The 19,852-nt window shown below is 38.8% G+C and overlaps 1 protein-coding gene across 1 annotated transcript in view; it reads right to left on the bottom strand.

The window, feature by feature from the left end:
* Positions 1-19,644, bottom strand: part of LRRK2 (leucine rich repeat kinase 2) — a 63,328-nt gene extending 43,684 nt beyond the window's left edge. The window contains exons 1-10 of the mRNA XM_027890128.1: positions 19,337-19,644; positions 19,151-19,236; positions 14,822-14,928; positions 11,538-11,626; positions 10,120-10,254; positions 8,415-8,549; positions 5,145-5,276; positions 2,577-2,696; positions 1,346-1,470; positions 731-810 (exon numbers count right to left, since the gene is read on the bottom strand). Of these exons, the coding sequence (XP_027745929.1) occupies positions 731-810; positions 1,346-1,470; positions 2,577-2,696; positions 5,145-5,276; positions 8,415-8,549; positions 10,120-10,254; positions 11,538-11,626; positions 14,822-14,928; positions 19,151-19,236; positions 19,337-19,496 (1,169 nt within the window). The 5' untranslated portion in view covers positions 19,497-19,644. The remainder of the gene's footprint in view (positions 1-730; positions 811-1,345; positions 1,471-2,576; positions 2,697-5,144; positions 5,277-8,414; positions 8,550-10,119; positions 10,255-11,537; positions 11,627-14,821; positions 14,929-19,150; positions 19,237-19,336) is intronic.
* Between the last annotated feature and the right edge of the window lie 208 nt (positions 19,645-19,852).

The following is a 19,852-nucleotide window of genomic DNA, read 5'->3' as shown; positions in this document are numbered from 1 at the left end:
AAACAAATCACTGCACATTGACTGTATCACAGAAGCTACTTCAAAATTACAGTTTCCTTAAAAGGTATTGTGCAACAGAATTAAATTTTCAGATGATTGTTCTTGGCTTCTGTTACCAGAGCAACAGTTGACAGAAAGCCCTTTGTAACCCACGCAACTTTGTCTAGTCTGAACCTCACTGCATTCACTTGGAACCACGCCTTCCAAGTGACTTGAGGTCCAGAAAGGGGTACAGATAGGTTTACTAAAAATCGAATGACTAAAATTTTAAGCAACTCTGAGAAACAGTTTAGGTAAAACGGAAATCTGTGTCTTATCCATGACTAGATTCTCCTTGACGAGGCAGCATCCCCTCTTCAATGCTCTTCCATCTGATTTGTGGAAATAAGCACTGCTTTCCCACACTCTTTACATGCTAGATATCTTAATCTTGTCTACCTTCCTAATTCTTACATTCTTTATCCTTGTTGCAACTGAAGACAAAATTCCTTGTAAACTGTAAAAATTAGTTCTAATAGACTGTTCTGACCCTTTACTAAAACACCAGCAGTTTTGCCTGAATCAAGGTTAGCACACTTTTGAAGAAACTTTGTAGATCATCATGCATTTAATGATATATTAGAAAACAGGAAACAAAACTAAAAATAACTGAAACATGAAACCCAAAATTGTCTAACAATAGGCACTCATTTTTTAAATTTCAAAAAATCCAGTTCAAGATAACACTGACTGATTATCTCCATCTCCAATCTTCTCATGAAGGTTACGTTGATACAGAAACAGATTTTTCAAAGCCCAGCACGCAGCCTCCTAAATATAAACAGAAACAAAAATATTAAGAAAACATACCTTTAGAAGATTAAAGCATATGAAAAACTTAAATAGTTTGACTGTTTTTCAGTCCACAACAGAGGTACCTGGTGCTTTATGTAGAAATAAAACAAAATGTATACAGCTGGAATAGGCCCGAGTAACAAACGTGTGCCACATTCTCATTATTTGATTTGCATTTTGATACCTATTTTAGGCCAAGACTAATTCTGCTGTTGATGGGTCTGTGTTTGGCTGCTGGATACACAGTAGGCATGTAAACAACAGTCTTTGCATGGCAAATGTTTCAGGTAACAAGACTCAACAACCAACATTTGATCCAAAGGAGTAACTGAAACCTCTTAAGATGACCAAAGATAAGAAAGGCAAGAAAGGTAAGATTTATTCTAAACCTAATCCAGTCCTTAAAGCTTTTTTTTCGCCTGAGGATATATGTGAGAAAAGGCTGTTGCTAAGCATTTTATTCAATATATAACGTAGTCTTCCCACACTCCCATTATCCCGAAATTCTCACCAGCACATCTGTATTTTTTCGGTGCAGTTCCAACGCCCTGTAACATGCTTCCAACCAGCATAATTTTTCTTCCTCCTCCTCTTCTTTTCTTTCCTCCAAGTCCCGGTTTAAGAATATTGTTTCAGCTTGAAATATAAAATATTTACAATAAATTCTTACTTAGAAAACAAATCACTTATGTCTTAACCTTCCTGTAGTCATGGAGGTGCTTGCACTCCCAAAGTGCAAAAATCAGTGGGAAGATAAGCCTTTTCTGGGAAGGAAGAAGTCTTCTGACATAAGCTTTATGACAGATTTGAAAAATCTGCCTGTAAGGTTATAAAGGGAGTAAAAAACTTCACTCTAGTGTAGTAAATGAGTCACAGAGTTGGAGATCAGTCAACTGGCTGAAAAGACCTCCATGTACTTTTCTCCCAGTGTATTTACATACAGAATACCACAAACATAGAATATAACTGTGACTCATTTGCATGTAACCACTTATTACAGAGCCATCAACACTCTGAAGCCATGCCATTAAAAAACAAAATGCAAATTGCAGTTGCTAAGGGAGAAATAACTCATCCCAGAAAGTGCAAGAGAATTTAAAATAAGTAATTTCATACCTGTGATTTTCTCAGCATTTAAGGGGAAAAAAAGATACCAACACTGACCATAATGTCTGAGGCATAAAGGAGTTTGTACTGATTTCTAATCTTTGCTATTTTGGGGACTCTTAAACAGCATTTCTACTGACTTTTGTATGGGACAATTAGTCAAAGAGGATCAGATTCTTAGCTTTTTGTCACTATCTAACTAACCTCTGTTTCAAAATAATACCTGAAGTGTACTCAAAGAAAAGTTTAAATCTTTTAATTGATTTCAGAACTCAAGCACAAGCACTGATTTGGTGTTGCTGTCAACTGCCACAATATGAGTACTATCATACCTGGCAAACACACCATCAAATCAGTGTTACTACCACTAGAGATTTTATGGCAACTAGGGATTATCCAATATTTGCCTAGGAATAAACAGTTTGTTTTGTTCAGATCTGAACACTGTGAAGATGTTGGGCATACAATATGAACACAGCCTTCTCAAAGTAAAACAAGCTGTTAAGCATGTAGGAAATCTACTTCTGTGAAGGCTACCTTGCCTGAGGCTTTTGTGGTAAAGAAATGGGAGTTTGAAATTATTACAGGAAATTACCAGAATGAAAAAATTAACAAGCAGACAGAGATTTACTCACTTAGAAGAGCTAAACAACTGAGAGCTGCAGCTTGTAACTTTGCATTTTCAGGATATGCCACAACAGCCTTCACAATGACCTCTGGAACCTTATGTAACACAAGGATGTTGAAAAAATTTCCTGAAAACACAGGAGATATTAAATTGATATAAATACATTTCTATAGCTTTATGTGCATTTAACATAAATTTCTTGGCACACAATGCACAAACTTTGTAGTAAACACTGTGTTTTTTATTAAAGGGTTTAACACAACATTTTATTTGTGGAAAGAAGAGGTCAAGGAAAAAAAACAGTTGGGATCTATTTTTTTTTTTAGATTTTGTTTCTATTTTTTTTTTAACAAAAGACAGAGGTTTACTGCAAAGTGAAGCACACATTGTCATCAAAATAAGAAAAATACAGTTAGTGTATCACTTGCAGACTTCCCGTCAGGAAGGAAATGCAGTCCTAGCCCTGAATTCTTACAATGATTTGATTTATCCTGTGAAGCAAGTCATTTAACCCTGGTTTATGCTCTGTTTTTGCCCTCCTCATTAAATAGATCAAGGTCAGCATTATAAATACATACATTCTGGAATAGCAGAAAGCACTACCTTTTGATGATAAATATATTTTAAGCATAACTATTATTATACGTTGTACAGTATTTTGTTATAGGCTGAATATAAAGAACTCTCCAAAAAGGCAAGCAAATTAAAATAATTTCCATGTTTGTTGTAAAAATATGTATCATGCATAAAAAACCAGAGCAACACTCACTTAAATATAATTTGATAGCTATAGTTTCTATTTTGATATTTAGTTTTGTTTAAATCTTCATTAGAAAAATGAGAATCACACTAGAATGTGAAAGATCAGTAGTGTGGTCATGTTACATCAGTATTGCTGTTTCCTACTGTACCTTAATGGAAATGGTATGTTTGTGTAAATGCATTACTTATCTAAAAAATTTAATAATCTTAGGCTAATTGATGAGTAATTCTGTTGGACTTGTGGCTGGCCAAACAAGTGTCAGCCAGTTAAAATTCCAAAGAGAGTCAAATCTAGGATAGTCATTACCAGCTTAAACAAAAACGTGTGATGGTGATTTTGGAAGCTAGTAGATGCTGACTGTACCATTTCACTGCCAGTTAACAAAGGTTTAGGAAGACTGTGTTCACCAGAAAAATTTGAGAAGCCACACTGGCTAGATATAAATCTTCCAGACTATTTCCAGGAGCACCTAGCAATCTCACATCAGTTTCCCTAACTGTGTGATGCTGTGGACACCTCTTTCATAACTCTCCCAAAGTTGTTCTTTATTAAGATAAGGGGCATCTGTTACACCGAAAGAAGAAATGGATCTTGAGGCTGCTTTTCTGCCACTCTCACTTGTTGGTCAGCATAAACACATGACAAATGTGTGACTGGAAACAGGTTGAAAACAGGGCAAGACCAAGGCATGTCAACCAAGCTGCTGTGTCCCCTCAAGTGCTTGGTTTCCCTGCCTATCTTCAGTTAGCCTTGCACAGGAAACTAGTCAAGGGCAGCATTGCCTCTTGCCAAAAAAACCCTGCAAATACCCCCTCAGTGGCCACCACATTTCCTTGAAAATAGTATTTGGCTTTCTGAAGGAGAACTGGAAGTCGCTCTGGGTTGCACTCAAGTCTGATCTGTATTTTCTACAATATCTGCACAAAAAAGCAGAAGCAGATGGTGAAAGGATGGGACTGACTTGATTAAGGGGAGTCATGCATTGGTACCAGCATCTGCAGTAGCTTCAGGCCACCACCTGCAAGAACTGGGAAGTCTAACTCATGAGGAAGACCTTGGCTGAGTCCTTGATGAAGAGCCAGCCACGGCGTGCAGGCTGCTCAGGCAGCTGCTCACAGTGGTTTTGCATGCAGCAGGGGGAAAACATATTTATTCGTATTTTGAACTTTCTTTTACGTGGTTCTTGGCAACTGCTCAGATCACTTCATTATATTCACAGAGTTGCTAAGAGGCATTACATTTTGCCACTGGGATCATTTCTCTTCCTGTGACACTAGCCCATGTAAGCCCAGACAACCAAAGTACTTAAGGCAAGTCCAGGACCCAGCGATTCTTTCACTGCTGCAGCACAGGGGGCCCCAAGACAGGTACCATCACTGCCAGGAATGCAGCACAGGTCTCTGAAGATAAATACACTGCAAGCAGGAAAAATGCAAACTTGGAGAACACCTTCCAGGTAATTTTGTAGCACCAGTTGTTTCCCACACATTCAGCATTTCCACTGCAAAAAAAGAAATCCAGAAATCCAGATTTCTCATTTTTATATTCTCCGCCTTTTTTCTCTCTTTACTTACCCCCAGCTTGAGTCATTTATAGCAGCTTCTGACTGTTACTAATGTTTAACACAAAAGGATACCATATTGACTGTGGCCAGTGTTACCTCAGGATGTTTATACCATTAGAGACATGGATCTATACACCACTCTGAGGATTAACTGGAATATTAGTAGCCTTGTTGCCTGTAATGCTGCCATTAAACTCAACTCTTACACAGTCAGAATAAGCTGACTATAAACAATTTTGTGAACTTACCTAAAGTAAGCTTGTGCAACAAACAGCAACTCACTTCCTGAACTGTTTCGCTGTTGGGGAAACTTTTCATCATTTCTACTATGACATTGTAGCAGCGAACATCTCCAGACATGAGCACTTCAACATTACTGGCTAAAGAGAGAAACAGAAACAAAAATTGCTTCTTAGTTAAAAAAGGAGAGGAGAGGAGAGAGGAGAGAAGAGAGAAGAGAGAAGAGAAAAGTTGATCTAATTCCAGATTCTAATTCTGGCCTGTGTTAAATTCAGATCTAGTTAAATGATTTATTTAGGAAGCTGCAACTATGTTTCAGGTTTTGCCCTGCAACTTGAGAGAAAAGTGGTTTTATTTCAATTTGTTCTATTCTATATCAGGCCATGCAACAGGACCGTCCCCACAATTAACTTATGTAACTTTTTTCTTAAAAAAAAAAAAAAAGTTATTATTTTAATTTAAATTAATTCTACTATTGTGTACTTAGGGTACAAAAATTTTCATCTACTATTCCTACAGTATTTTGAAAGTCACTGCAAATCCTGTATTTCACAGAATCACAGAAGGATTGATGTTGGGAGGTAGCTCTAAAGGTCAACTTGTACCATCCATGTGCTCAAGCAAGGCAACCTAGAGCAGGTTGCCCAGAGCCATAGCCAGCTGGTTTCTGATTTCCAAGTATGGAAATTTCACAACCCCTCCAAGAAGACTGTGCCAGTGCTTGGTCACTCTCAACCTATTTACTGCTTATTACTCAAGCCAGATACAGAACCAACAGGATAATCACAAGAGCCAGTACAAAGACAGAATGCATCCAGTCCTGATGAGGACAGAAGGATCCTACATATAGAACTGCAAGACAAAACAACATCATGGTAGTTAAAACACAGTGTACGAAAACATCCTTGTGTTATGTCTACCAGGGGTATGAGAAGAATATGAACCCAAAAAATCTTGGCCAAAATCTTGACCCCAATGAATGGAGTCCTGTCACTGACTCCAAGGGAGTTGTCATTAATCTGCTAGGGTTTATAAACTTTCTTAATTGTTTTTTCAACAGCTTGCCTTTCCTGGATGCAACATGAGAAAAATATTCACAACTGTATTATTAAAGATAATTGGTATTTTTAAAGATCTTCTAAATAATATATCTCTGAATATTAAATAATGATAACCTGCAAGTTGAAAACACAAGCTAAATAGGAAGCATTTCTGAAGCATTCTATTTGATAGTGAAAGAAGGTACCTTTCACAGTGCTTTAATATGACCTTTTTAAAGGTATATTCCACAATATTGCATCACTTCACAGTAAGATATATTTTCACAGGTGACAACTATGAACATTTTAAAATATTCAGAAGATTCCAAAATTTATTACAACAAAGGGAGCACAATCAAATGAATCTTTAAATTCTGCAAGATGCAAGCAATGGTACATTTGCAGAGTCACCATTTCCCAGAACAAGCTAGAGAAAAGGAGGTGGAACAAATTTTGTTAAATCTTAACCACCAGAACTTGGTCATTTTGGTTCTCCCAACAAGCGATGAAAAGATCTGAGCACTCATCACTGAGATGGTGTATCATCCCAGCTGTAACACGCAGTTAGTTTAGGGTTAGGTAAATGTCCTCTTGAGGTGCCTCTTTCTCCCTACTAAAATGAGGAGAAGCCTGGCTAGCTCCCTATGCCTACCATTTAGATGGCTAACATTCTGTGACCCATCACTCCACTGCAGATTTTGGAGGACAGTCAGCAGCAAAGCAATTTTCTCATGCCATCGAGGCTACTAAGATTTAAAAGGGTTCTTGTACCACGCTGCAACAAACCCTTACCCTGCAATGTCTCATGGCATGAAAGCCAGGACAGTTTATGTATGGATTAGTGAAAGAAGGCATAGCGAGGCACTCATTTGGAACTTCAGGGTGTGGGGAGACATTTTGCTGCTGGATAAGTTACAGTATGTACTTCCAGTGAATTAACTTCTGCATTGTGGCCTTAAAGAAATACATTTTGTTGAGTTTTTGTGGGATGCTGCGAACCAATAGTATGAATGTTTGCTTTGCACATTCACGTGCAAGCTGTCTTTGTTTCTCTGGCTATTTGTAATCTTTCATACTAGAAATGAGAGTACTAAATACCTAATTTACAGAGGTCTTTTTCATGCCCTTCTCTTGTTACTTTTATTTACTGTTTTGAAAAGCACTTGAAATCTGGCATCTTCTTCCCCAGATAACAGCAACAACTTCTGAGCTATGGTAAAATTATTTCTGACTCAAGGAATACTTAACTTTTTAAACACAGACTGAACAGCAAGAAGTTTGAGAAACAGAAACTAAATAGCTCGGAGTCTGATGAAATGTGGGACACTCGAGTCTGGTTCTTGTTTAGTGGCACAAAAGGGGACAACATGGTTGCTACAAAGCCAGACAGGATGTATGAGCAAGGCTTTGTGAGGAAACACGTTTGCAAGAGGCACAATATTATGTACCACATGAAAGACATGGAGAGCAGAACTATGCTCTATGCTTATCAAAACTAGGACTACCAGCAGCAAGCTGACAAAAACCGCCTCTGTGTCAACAGGATCAAATTGCTTTTAACAAATTGACACAAATCAAGCACATTTCTCAGGATCGGATTTTGCCCAGAACAGGGACTGTGGTTATCAGAAGGCACAACATAACAAAGACATTTTCTTCCAACCAGGCACAACACCTGAGGACACTTTAAGACTGTCATGTGCACAGTGCTACCAATGCTTGTCATTGCAGCCACCCCTGAACGATCAGAGCAGGTGCCTGAGCTCAGACACCTTTTCCCAGGCCTGGCCATTGAATTTGCATGGGCAATTTTCCCCCTGTGGAACAGACTTTGCCCAAAGTGTTCTTTACCTGCTATCCAAACTCACTGAAGATTTATTCAGTCAATAAACATATCTTACTTTTCAAGTATTAAAAGATGACAGGCAGGATCTTGAACTTCAGTCTCTACAATCATGATAAGCATCTCTGTTACTACTTACTCCAAGTAGAAGAAAGCATTTGTCTGTTATTTATGAGAGATATCTGTTTTAATGGCTAAATATAAAAAATATCCCATGAAAAAAAAAAAGTATTTCCCAAAGAAAACAGAAAAGTGATTTGTCTGGCAACTCCCAACCAGTTCTCACTGATTTTTTACAATCACACAAAGATTACTTTTTACAAGCACAGACAATGTGAGCTGATGCATGCTCTGGGAGATGAGGAAATTAAAATAACTTCTAATAATACACTTACGTGGACCAGCTAAGGAATGTAATGAATAAAGTGCAGGAAGAATCACCTCTTCTTTCTCTGGAAACTCTTTAAATACTTTCAGTATGATCATATGATCTTTGCTTTCCACAAATTCAGTCAGCTGCTCTTCTGGAACTAAATTGAAAAACAAGAGATACAGTGTGTTTTGAGGAAATAAGAGGAAATGAATAATGAGAAAAGACAATTGTTTTTATCAAGTTTCCTTATATTTATTTTTTGTGTTTCACCAAAAGTAAGGTACTCTCCATACACACCATCTTCCACAATTCCTTTTACTAAAGACTGAGCTAGTTTTATAAAGACCTTTTTCTAGCCTACACTTTATATAACTGAGTCCTGACTTATAAATGCTACCCTGTGAATCTGTATTTTAGAACAAATCTGTCACCTTTTTTCATGGAATGAACATAAAATATTCTAAAACAAGACAGCATGTAAGTGAGGGAAAAGCTAAGCATACAGTGGAAAACAATTGATGGAATGTCATTTTTCATACTCCATGATTTTATTTAATTTCTCAATTTTTTTTTTTTTTATAATAGACTTCTTCCCATGAAGATTTCAGCCATGCTTCAGTAAGAGCTTACTTTAATGGCTTCAGGTTTTTCCATTCCTGGTCATTTCTGTTATTCACACTGACATAACTGCATGGATGTGCAATGAGCCAGATGAGGGAACTGACCCAGGCTGAGAAAGAGCACCTTTTGAATTTCATAAGCAGGATCATTTTCTGAGCCTGGTTCAAGCTAAGGCTAGGCAAACATCCACATTACACGGTGACAAGGTGTCACAGAGAGAAAAAAAACAGGCAGATCTGTAAAAATCAGGCACTTACAAAAAACAGGCACAGAAAATCTAAGACAATCAGCCTTTTATGGAGACTGAAGAGAAAATACAGCAGGACAAAAGTGTTTAGGGAGAGTGGAAGAGGGGAAGGAACACTGAAGATAAGTCCAAGCACACGTGTGTGGGAGAAAAACTTAGAAAAAGCAATATAAAATGGTGCCAAAGAGAACCAATCTGAAGGACTGGAGATTATCTTTGAAACAAAGGAGTACAGCAAGTGATGGCATTTCTTACTATTTTGAAACAAGGAACTCAATTCAGACAATACAACAGGGGGCCTTCTGGCCATCACATGCACAGTTCCTGAGAATTCTGCAGAAATTCAATACATAGTGCCTTCATTTTTCAGAAGAAACAGAGGAATATCATAGGGATACAAAATCATCTTTTAGCATTGTCATGATCAAAAGCAGAACCAAGTATTTTTTTAAGTACCAATATTTTGCTTGGTTTTAGAACTGTTCACATATTACTAAAATTTACCAGTCTTTAAATACTTAATCCTGTTTAAATCCTGGTTTTGAGAATTAAAAACAAATGTCACTACTCTTTATTCCAGTGTTACTGAACAATGTCGAATCCTGTTTTTTCAGTTAAATCTAGAGTTAGAAATGAAGACACATTTTGATTTTTTTAAAAAGGTGTTATATTCATTGCTCTAATTTAGGAAATTTGTGCTATTGCTTGGAAAGTCTGTTGTGTGCTAACTCATTTAAAGAACAGACACAATACACAAACCAATATGGAATGCAAAAATTCATTTATTGCATTTAAAAATCTGCCATCCCCTCCCAATCCATACATTTTTCTAACTTGATAAACTACAAGATATAAATACCTTTCTCAAAAAGTTTGTGTAATGCTTTACATCCATGTTGCTGGACCTCTTCATTTTTAGGGAAGGTGTGCATGGCATTAAATACCAAGGAAAACACATCCACCTCTTCTTCCAAGAGCAGGAAAGCAATTATGTCTGAACAGCAGAAGAGATGATATGTTGCACTGATTAGTTCTCAACTTTCATTGAAGCACTGTACTTAACCATTAAAATCTAAAATTCTGTAATACTGTCCTTAAAATTCACCTGTTCAAATCCAGGTTTGTATAACCCATGACAAAGTTATCTTTTAGGACAGCATTTTACAATGGAACTGATGTTCTAAAACTTTACTGCCAAAAAGACAGTTTCCCCTCTCCACTCTTGCTCCCACCTTGCACTGCTTTGGTGCTGCTCTGACTCTTCAGTGAGCCAGTTCACCTCTCTAAACTGGTAGAAAATTAACCCATCAACCCCTCCCCCCCTTTTGCAGCTAAGAAGTTTCACTTAGAAGTAAAGCTGATGGAAGAAAGGGGGCAGGACTGCACTGTGAGGAAAATGATAGGGCATTTGAAATGTGAGTGTCAACCACAGTGAACCACGAAATCAGTCCATCTGTATCGGTCTCACCCTCTCAGACATTTGTTGTCTGAAACTGGACTGAAAAGCCAATCTCACTGTTACTGTTATTACATCAAAAAACATTTGAAAAAAACATTAACTCAATAGCCTGTGCAGGCAAAAAGATCCATTTCATGACAATTTTCAAACTACAGCAGTAACAACAGAATGTACAATGCCTGTTCCAGTGTTTCCACTGCAGCCAGACCCTTTTCAATACCTCACAATTAAAAGACTACAGTTAACTCACCAATAGCCAGATTTTGCTATTATTACTGTAATTATTCATTATTGTAATGCTTTATAACATGACCTGTCTCACATTATATTACACATTAGCTTGAATAAAATGAGCAGAATCTCTCCCTTAGATTGTCTCTTTAATTACAACAGAAGATCACGAATGGTAGGATTGGGTCTCTCTCTGCAGAGTAGAAAAACAGAAAAGTCAGAGACAATTTACTGTTTTCAAAAGTACTAGCCAGTGCTAAAGGAAGTAAGTCAGAATGTCACCAGATTTGGACTTTGGTAAGAAAAAATGAGATCTTATTTTACTTAAGTAGTTAACCGCAAGTATTTGTGTCTGCGTTAATAACAAGTTGGCAAAACTAATTGGTCATATTCTTCAGAGCCTTCAAATCACACTTAACTGGGTGAAAAAGGTGCAAAACATTACTTTGTATTTTGTATACAAGTACAAATGACAAGTGATTTCATTGAATAAAACAGAAAATTCTGGTCTGACAGTTCACACACTTTATGTCACAGTTCTGTGTTTTAAAGGCTTGGACAAAGTAGGAAAGTAAAACACACAATACCTGACATGAGGAGTAGATTTAGTGCTTTTAGTCCTATTACAGCAATATCTAGATTTCCTTTGTGGATTGTAAGCATTTTAAGAATCTGCCTAAAAATTAAAAAAAAAAAAAGAGGGGGGGGAAAGAGTTAAGGTTAAATATTAACGTATACAATTTTTTAATCTAACATTTACATAATTACAGAAATTAGCAAAAGCTTAAAAAGCTCTCAATTAATTTTAAAAAAACCTTTCTATTTCAATTTATAATTTTTCAAATTAGCAATGAAATAATGTTGACATTTTAAATGTGATCATACTTCATTAAAATAATTCTGTATAATTTACCAAGTTTATTTTCATTTTCAGCTAGTTATATATTAATTCTACAGTGGACAAGTGTCATCCAGGAGGTGGTTACTCTACAGAGCACTGGGCTGTGGACAGTACAGCTGTGTAGCCAGAGCTCAGTTACAGTGAACAATCACGGGTTTGCTGGAAGAGAAGTAGCAGTTTCCTGGTTAAAGAACTTGAAGAGCATCTTGGAGAACTCTTCCTTATCTAAGGTCCAACCATGAAGCATTTACATGATGCTGGACAAATCACTAAAGAGAAACATTTCCTAGACTGCTGATTTTTCACACACCCAGCCTGAGACGCATGAAGATAAACCTCAGAAATGCTGCAGCACAGCCAACCAAAGCTGACTTGTTAAACAGAGAGAGACAAACGATGCCAAGTACTGCAAAAGTCAGGGCATGTATCAAACTGGGCACCTAAAAATCTTTTAACATATTTTGCTCAAACTACCACCTGTAAAACAGTGATCAAAAACCTGTAACACCTCTTCAATAAATAAAATTTTAAAAGCAAATTTAATATTTTTTCAAAAGTTTTTTAGTGCTGTAAGAGCAACAGTCAGATTGGCTTTCACACTGAATGGGGGGAAGAGATTGTATAATTAAAAACTAAATAAAAATGCATAGACTTACACACACACAAGGTCCACCTAAAGAAACTGGTTTTTACTTTTCATTATTTTAGAGAACTTGACTCTGCAATATTAATAAACTTCAAATGTGAGTCACTGTATATATAATATCTAAGAAAAACAGATTGTGCAGTACTTAATGATACTTTAGTTGATAGTCTTGATCTGTCTTGAAGAGCATAAACAGCACTTAAAGTTTCATCCTAATTTCACTCCCCAACTCTGACAATGATGTTGTTTGTCTTGCTGAAGTCTAACTTTATAAGCTGGAATGAATGGATCACTGTTTTCCCTTCATACTATGATGGTGCTAGTTTATCTCCCCTCTGTTGTAGCACTATTGTGGTAGCTATGATGACCAAAGCAGGTACAAAAGGCAAAATCTGATGGGAGATATAACACCCCTTATCTTTAGAAAATTCCCTTCATATACCCTCCCATTTCAAGTATGTAAAATTTTCTACTGTATGATAGTTTAATATAAGAGATTACAAAACATGAAGTCTCTTTAAACTTGTAGAAAGGATGCAAATACACTGAAAAGAATTTCCTTCCTTTTTCTTCAATTTTGAATTATTTATCACATTGTCTGTCAAGAACGCCTAAATTAATAGCAAACTACTGTTTGTAAACATGACTGCAATGTGATCAGGCTGATCATAGCTGAGACACAAGAAAGAAACGGTTCTTCTAGCTTAAAATTTCTATTCTCCTAAAATAGTCACACACACAAAAGGGAAAATCTCTTGCAAAAAACCCCCAGCAAGACCTTTTCTTCTCTATCCTAACTGTTTCCAGCCTTGCTGCAAACAGCACATATTTGCTGTGGTGTGGTTTCACTACAGTTCTAGTCCAGTCCATGCACTGGGAACATGAGACATAATTCAGCTGGTTTGCTCTGCCCTTGGCACTGACAGAAACGCCTGAGCCCACTCCCCCAACTAAGAGGAAGTTTCTCCACAGCAAGGAAAATGGTCAGCATGTCAGACAGGGATACACAGTAGGCTAAAATATTGGTAGTGGGAAGGTACTGTGTACAGCAATGCTGTCATCAGATCTTCAGGGAAGTTTGAAATGGATGCTTTGTTCAACCACATGCACTGTGTGGGCTCTGAAGAGGCTTTGGGAAAGATCAGCCCTCAAAAAGTAATTTTTCTGGGACCTGAGAATGAACAGCAATATCTCCAGCTTTCAGAATAACTTTTCAGAATAACTTTTAGTCAATTAGCAAGCTCCCAAAGAAATTATAACTAGCTTGTACAGCTTCAGTTCAGTTATTTCTTGCTCATGAAAAGCAACCCAAATGGCTTTTACTTTCCAGCAAAAACTACCAACACATCTTTCAAGGGAGTTCATTCTCTTACCAACCACTAGAAAACAAACAAATAAACAAAACCCCACAAAGCCAAAGTGCATCTTCATGCTATCCTATCCAAGGAAGGGTATGGTGAAGACTACAGAGGCAGGCTCACTCGGTTACAAGGCTGCAGCTTCTGCCATTATCAGCCCCGAACCAGACAATCTGTCCAAGTGAGGGAACACCAAACCAAGGCCCAAACCAACCCCCATTTGCATTGGACCTACACCTAAAACCAGCATTTGTGCTACTGGACAACCACTCAGCTAAACTATGTGGGTTTTCATCCCACGTAACCACAAACATCCAGAAACCACTTGCTTAGGCTTCCCTTGACAGTTAAAGGATAGAGATGAGCAAGTCCAAACCACAGTTTTCTCCAGGATAACTTCCCAAAAAGATGGAACAAACTATCCCTTCTGAAGGTTGTTATGTCCACTGACTTCACAGGTAGTTCAGGCGATCAGTCTCATCATGGCTAGGTTTCGCGAACGAAGATTTGAGAAGGGCTCTACCCACGCTTGCTAATATTAGGTGTGACAAAACCTCCTCGATTTCCATTACTTCAGGCTTGTGGATACAATTCCTCACATTTGGAAAGAACACACGCAACCATCCAAGCAATACTGCATCTGTCAAAAGGGTTGCTTGTTGGTTTTTTTTTGTTTTTTTTAATGTTTAAGTGGAATTTCCTATATTTCAATTTGGTCCCATTACTTCTCATTCTATCCCTGAGTGTCACTAAGAAAAGCCTGGCACAGTCTCCTTTACTTTGTCCATCAAGTATTTATATACCCAGATAAGGTCCCTTCTTGAATGACTTTCCCATTCTGAGGACTGAAGAAACTCACAAAAAAAGCTGATGTAATAACTATATATAAATACATTTCATTGCATATATATATGCTGCCACAATCACCAAGCATTCTGGCAGACTCTTTGCATACAAAATACTTACTGGTGGACACCCAGAACTTCCCAGTCCTTCCCAACATCCTTAGGAGCTAAGTTTTGTAGAGTGCTTGGGCAAATTTCTATTAATTTACAGAGAAGTGACCAGCCCATCTGTAAAACAAAAATAGAGTTATTTTAAAACTGATACTCTGCTTGGAATTTATATGTTGTCTTCTAATATTCTTGACTTTTGGAAGACAGCTGTTCTGAAAAGTTACCTGGCTAAATCACTATGGGAAAATTAATTGACACAAGACAAACGGCATGAAAATTTAAAAGATGGAGGTAAAACAGATAAGATAATGATTCCGAATGCATTGCTTGTAGGAACACACCACTTTCAATCTGCTTCAGCACTGCCTGAAGATAAAGGGTACACAGTTAAATGAGATGCTGATAGACAGAAAAATATGATGGGATTCACAGTATATCATCACAGGCAAGGGAAGAGCTCTGCACTATTACAAGTTCACCTTTATTGAAGAATGTGTGTTTCCACAAGAACTTCCCATTTAATTGCAAATTATAAGGATAAAGTATAGGTTTTCAAAGGTGTTCAATGTTTTAAACAGGGATGAGATACATAAACAACAGCACATATTTCATAACTTTGCTATCAGTCATCAACACTGTGTTCTTTCAAAACATAATGAAAGCAGTGGAAATTTTGAGACCGTAAAGAATGAAATAATACTAATCCCAGTGTATGTGTTTTTAATAACCACGTTTCATTCTATGCAAACACTTTGACTGTGAATAATGCCAAACCTAAAAATGTTCCTCTCTGATCTTCTGTATTGGAGAAATCTGCTGTCTTATGAATGCCTACAGGCTGATATGATCGAATGGGCTGCAGTGAGGATGCAGTAAGCAAAATCTGTACAAATAATTAACTGATGAGCAAGAAACCCACTCTGTATTGAGAGAGAAGTAGCAAACTGTGAAATGTCAAAGGTCAAGATGAAGCAGATTTTACAAAAAGGAATTATAATAAGGCATAAAAACTTCCTTGACCATATAAATAAATAAATAAATAAAAAGGTGGAAGCAGGCCTGTGTACTTTAACAGGGTCAAAACAGAAGATAAGTATGGCACAAAAACTGTATGTGTAACTGGATGACTTTTCCACAGAAGAGTTGTGTAAAGCAAAGGGGTCAAGATGGGACAGCCCACAACAGGAATGTAAATGGCTACCTCCAAAGAGTTTAACAGTGAAGTTCACAGAAAGTGCATGATCCCTAACCCTGCAATCAGTAAGACTAGAGACATGGAATTACAGGTTTGGTAGTGCAGAGTCACCCAAAGAACAGCAGAGGCTTCAATCTAGACAGCTGACAGCTTTGGAGAGTAGGAAAAAGCTGATGTAGCTCTCTGGGAACTGGAATTTTGCCTTTGTCTTTTCCATACTTGTTTACATGGGCTACGCTCATGCCATCAGTAGTTGTGTTTGAGTTCAGATTTGCAGAGCCAAATTACAACCTTAACACCTGCAGATTGATCTTTATCACGAGCCAATTTCCTTGCTCTTTGCTTCCTTGGAAAGCAAGCTGGCTTGCTCTGCATGAGACTACAAATCATGTACTATGGACATTCAGGATGATTGGGCTGGTCTTCATAACTGAGTCCTGACCACATGTAGGTACAACAAATAGTCTTGCCAACCATCAATCCTCCCCAAGATAAGAGTCTATCAGTGACAGTCAGTCAGGTACAAATCTTAGAAACATTGTAGAGGTGACTATTAATTCACAAACTGTGTTTTTATTTTTTTTTTTACAAGTCTCACTTCTGGACATCCTAACTGTTCCTAAAAAATACATAATCTGATGAAAACTTGCTTAATGACTTTAGAAGATTCTTTCTTGTATTAAAACTGTTTCTGATGAAATTCATATTCCCACTAAACATTTTTATTTGGATTGCTAGGACTCCCAAGTATTGACAACTACAAAAACGCTGGATCTAGAGAAGACCAATGGAAACATCTGCCCTGCTGATATGTAGTCTATTTTTCAATATTATAATCACAACCTCAGATAACAGAGAACTTATTAGCTGTTTAATAACTATATAAGAAAGTCAAGGTCTTTTAAATAATAGAAATCCTAAAGGTTACAGGAAACGGGGGAAAAGTAAACAAAGATGTCGTTGCAAATAAACAGGTCCCACAGAAACAGTGGTGGCAGCACTGAAACTCTTGTTATTTTTAAATCAGACCCCTTCTGTTTCTAGCATGCAATGAATTTGTACTACATTAGGTCACCCCTTCTACACGAGACAATAAAGCTCTACTGACTGCTCTTTACTCAAGTGTACTCATATTTTGCTGTAGAGTTTCTAAGTTGCTCCAGTCATTGCCAGAGTAACTGCAGAAAACGACCATATTTACTTAAGGACGCCTACTTTACTTTCAAGCACCACTGGTTTTCCAGACCAGTACCTTCCTACTTCTGAAGAAGCTTGCAGGGTTTATGCCCGCAGTCTGACTTGCACTAGTACTTGCAATATTGATCTACTATGGAAACATACTTTGTACAAGTCAGTGGAGCAGCAGCACTACCCCGACGCTTTGTAACCAGTTAAGGAGGGTAGGTAAAGGAAATTCTCACTTCAGGTGTGTCTCTTACTGTGTTTATTCTCTGATGTGAGACAATTTTTTTTACAACGCCGAAAGCAAAAAGGCTGTTTAATTCATTTATTCAATGAAAATTCATTGGTAGTGCAAAGAGACTTCACTGTAATCAGGACCTCATTACTTCATCACTGCTGTAAAGTGAGAATTGTGTATTCACAAAGACTGTAAACAAATAGCAGTGAATGAAGCAAGACGACACAGCTCTGCTAACATACTGTGAATGTTTGTAAACAGCAGAACTGAATGTGGAGGAAGAGTTGTCTAAGACATTTTATGAGGAACAGGATTTGAGCTTTGCACTGGCTATGAATTTCATACTCCAATACAACACAGTAATGCAAAGGAGCTCCAGAACTTCTAAACTGAAGCAGTTTGACTGCAAATGTAGGCAGATAGAAGATTAAAATAAAATTTAAATGCATTAATTTGGAGTGAGGTATTTCAATACATTTAAAATGGAAATTAAACAATCACTATCTTCCTTATGCAATTCTGAGAGTGTTGTGCTGTCATTTCACACCTATTTCTTGTTGTGGTTGGATTTCACATGTTCTGCTTCCTAGTCTAAACTTCTGGGCAGTGGTTTTGTAAATTGTTATATACATGTAATATGTTTTATCTTGAAAATGAGTGCTGATTCATTTTTCTGTATTTATTAACAATCTGACAATCGAATAGTAAAATAAGTAAAAACTTCAGATACTGCTCTAATATTTAGTCTTAAAAGAAAACCTCAAATCACTGTTATTCCAGATCAATTACTACACAAATAGAATTTCATATTTAATCTGAATTTTCAGCTTTTTATCTCTAGCTAAGGTCTATTAGACAACGAAAACCAAAAAAACCCACAAAACAACCACCACACAAACCCTCTTAAAATATACTATTGTTTAAGAGGTATTTGCAATATAATTTATGTTTTGCCTTCTAGGTCAATTGAAAAAAACAAGATATGTAAAAAAATATTGTTACCATACAAATGGGCTTAATAATAATAATAAAAAATGAGTTGCAAAGAAGTCTGGAGTTTACAAACATCCTCTAAGCATATCATACTCAGAAATTTAATAAATGCTTGCCAGGAAGGAGCTGTTTTGTATGACAAGTCTGGCAGCTGTACCATAAGTACAACATCAAATCGTACAAGTGCCACACCTAATCCAAATGGGCCCATGCTGAGTTACAGGAGCAGGCAGAACCTTACACTGAAGAACCTACTCTTAGCTAAAAGCTTCTGTCTTCCCTTTAAAAAGCTGTCCTAGTACAAGTCTCTAGGATAGGGCTGCATGTATACGAATTGTAAAATTCTGCTTTTCGGAAGTTTGTCTAACCATGGCAAAACTCAATATTGACACGTCAAAATTATATTAGATAACATTCTTGGTAATTCAGAACCCTACATCACACAGTATGCACATGGCTTAATTTTTATTTTCTACTTCGCCTCCTTCTGCCGTTTAAACAGAGACGGAGCAAGTGGCGTCCGCAAAGAGCTGAAGCGCTTGGTCCCTTTAAACGCCAGCGGTGACAGCGCCCTTCTAAGATCACTACACTTCAAGAAGCGGCCCATGAGAAAGCAAGTCAAGGAGAAATCAACAAGCGGAACACCAACTTCTGTCCCGGGAAGGGGCCGCGGCGCTCGGCGCATCCCGCGGAGCGGCCCCGGCCCCCGCCCCGCCCGGCCCTGACCTGACCTGCTGCACGCCCGCCGCTCCCGGGTACAGATCCACCACCAGCAGCACGGGCACGTGGACGTTTTTGCCGCTGAAGAGCCGGGGAGCTGTGGGGGAACAGACAAACAGACCGCGTTAGCGACCGGCGGCGGGCGGGCGGGCGGGCGGCACTCGGCGGGGCCGGGCAGGGCAGGGCGCGGCGCTCACCGCTCCGCCGGGTCGCCAGTTCCAGCAGGTCGCTCAGGGTCTGCACCAGCGTCTCCACCCGCTTCCTCTCCTGGACGTTCTGGAGCCGCACGACCAGTTTCCTCAGGGCTTGTTCCTCCCCCGCCACCGCCTCCCCCTCCTCGGGGCCGCCGCTGGCCATGGCCGACCCGCTGCCCTCACCCCATCCGCCGGTCGGCGGGGACGCGGCGGGGTTGGGCTGGGCTGGGCTGGGCGGTGCGGGCCTGTCCCGCTCTGCAGCGCCCGCAGTGCCGTCACCCGGCCCTGCCGAGCCGCCCCTGCCGCGGCCTCCGGCCCCTCCCACGGCGCCGCTCCATGGACACGGCAGCGGCCCAGGGCCGGCCCCGCGGGCAGAGCGGGCGCCCCCCGGGAACCCCCGGGAAACGCCCGCGGGAATCGCGCAAGCGCCCGGCAAACAGAGCAGAGCCGCCGACAGCTCCCCCTGCCCGGTGACTGACGAGACAGCGGCCCAATGGAGCTGCCGGGCCGGACCCCGGG

The sequence above is a fragment of the Empidonax traillii genome, unplaced genomic scaffold (genome assembly GCF_003031625.1).
Source record: "Empidonax traillii isolate 1590-97213 ecotype Southwest subspecies unplaced genomic scaffold, ASM303162v1 scaffold277:size2070623, whole genome shotgun sequence".
In the NCBI taxonomy this organism is placed as follows: domain Eukaryota; kingdom Metazoa; phylum Chordata; class Aves; order Passeriformes; family Tyrannidae; genus Empidonax; species Empidonax traillii.
Note: the sequence above shows the minus strand (reverse complement) of the source record. Positions and strands in the feature narration are given on the sequence as shown.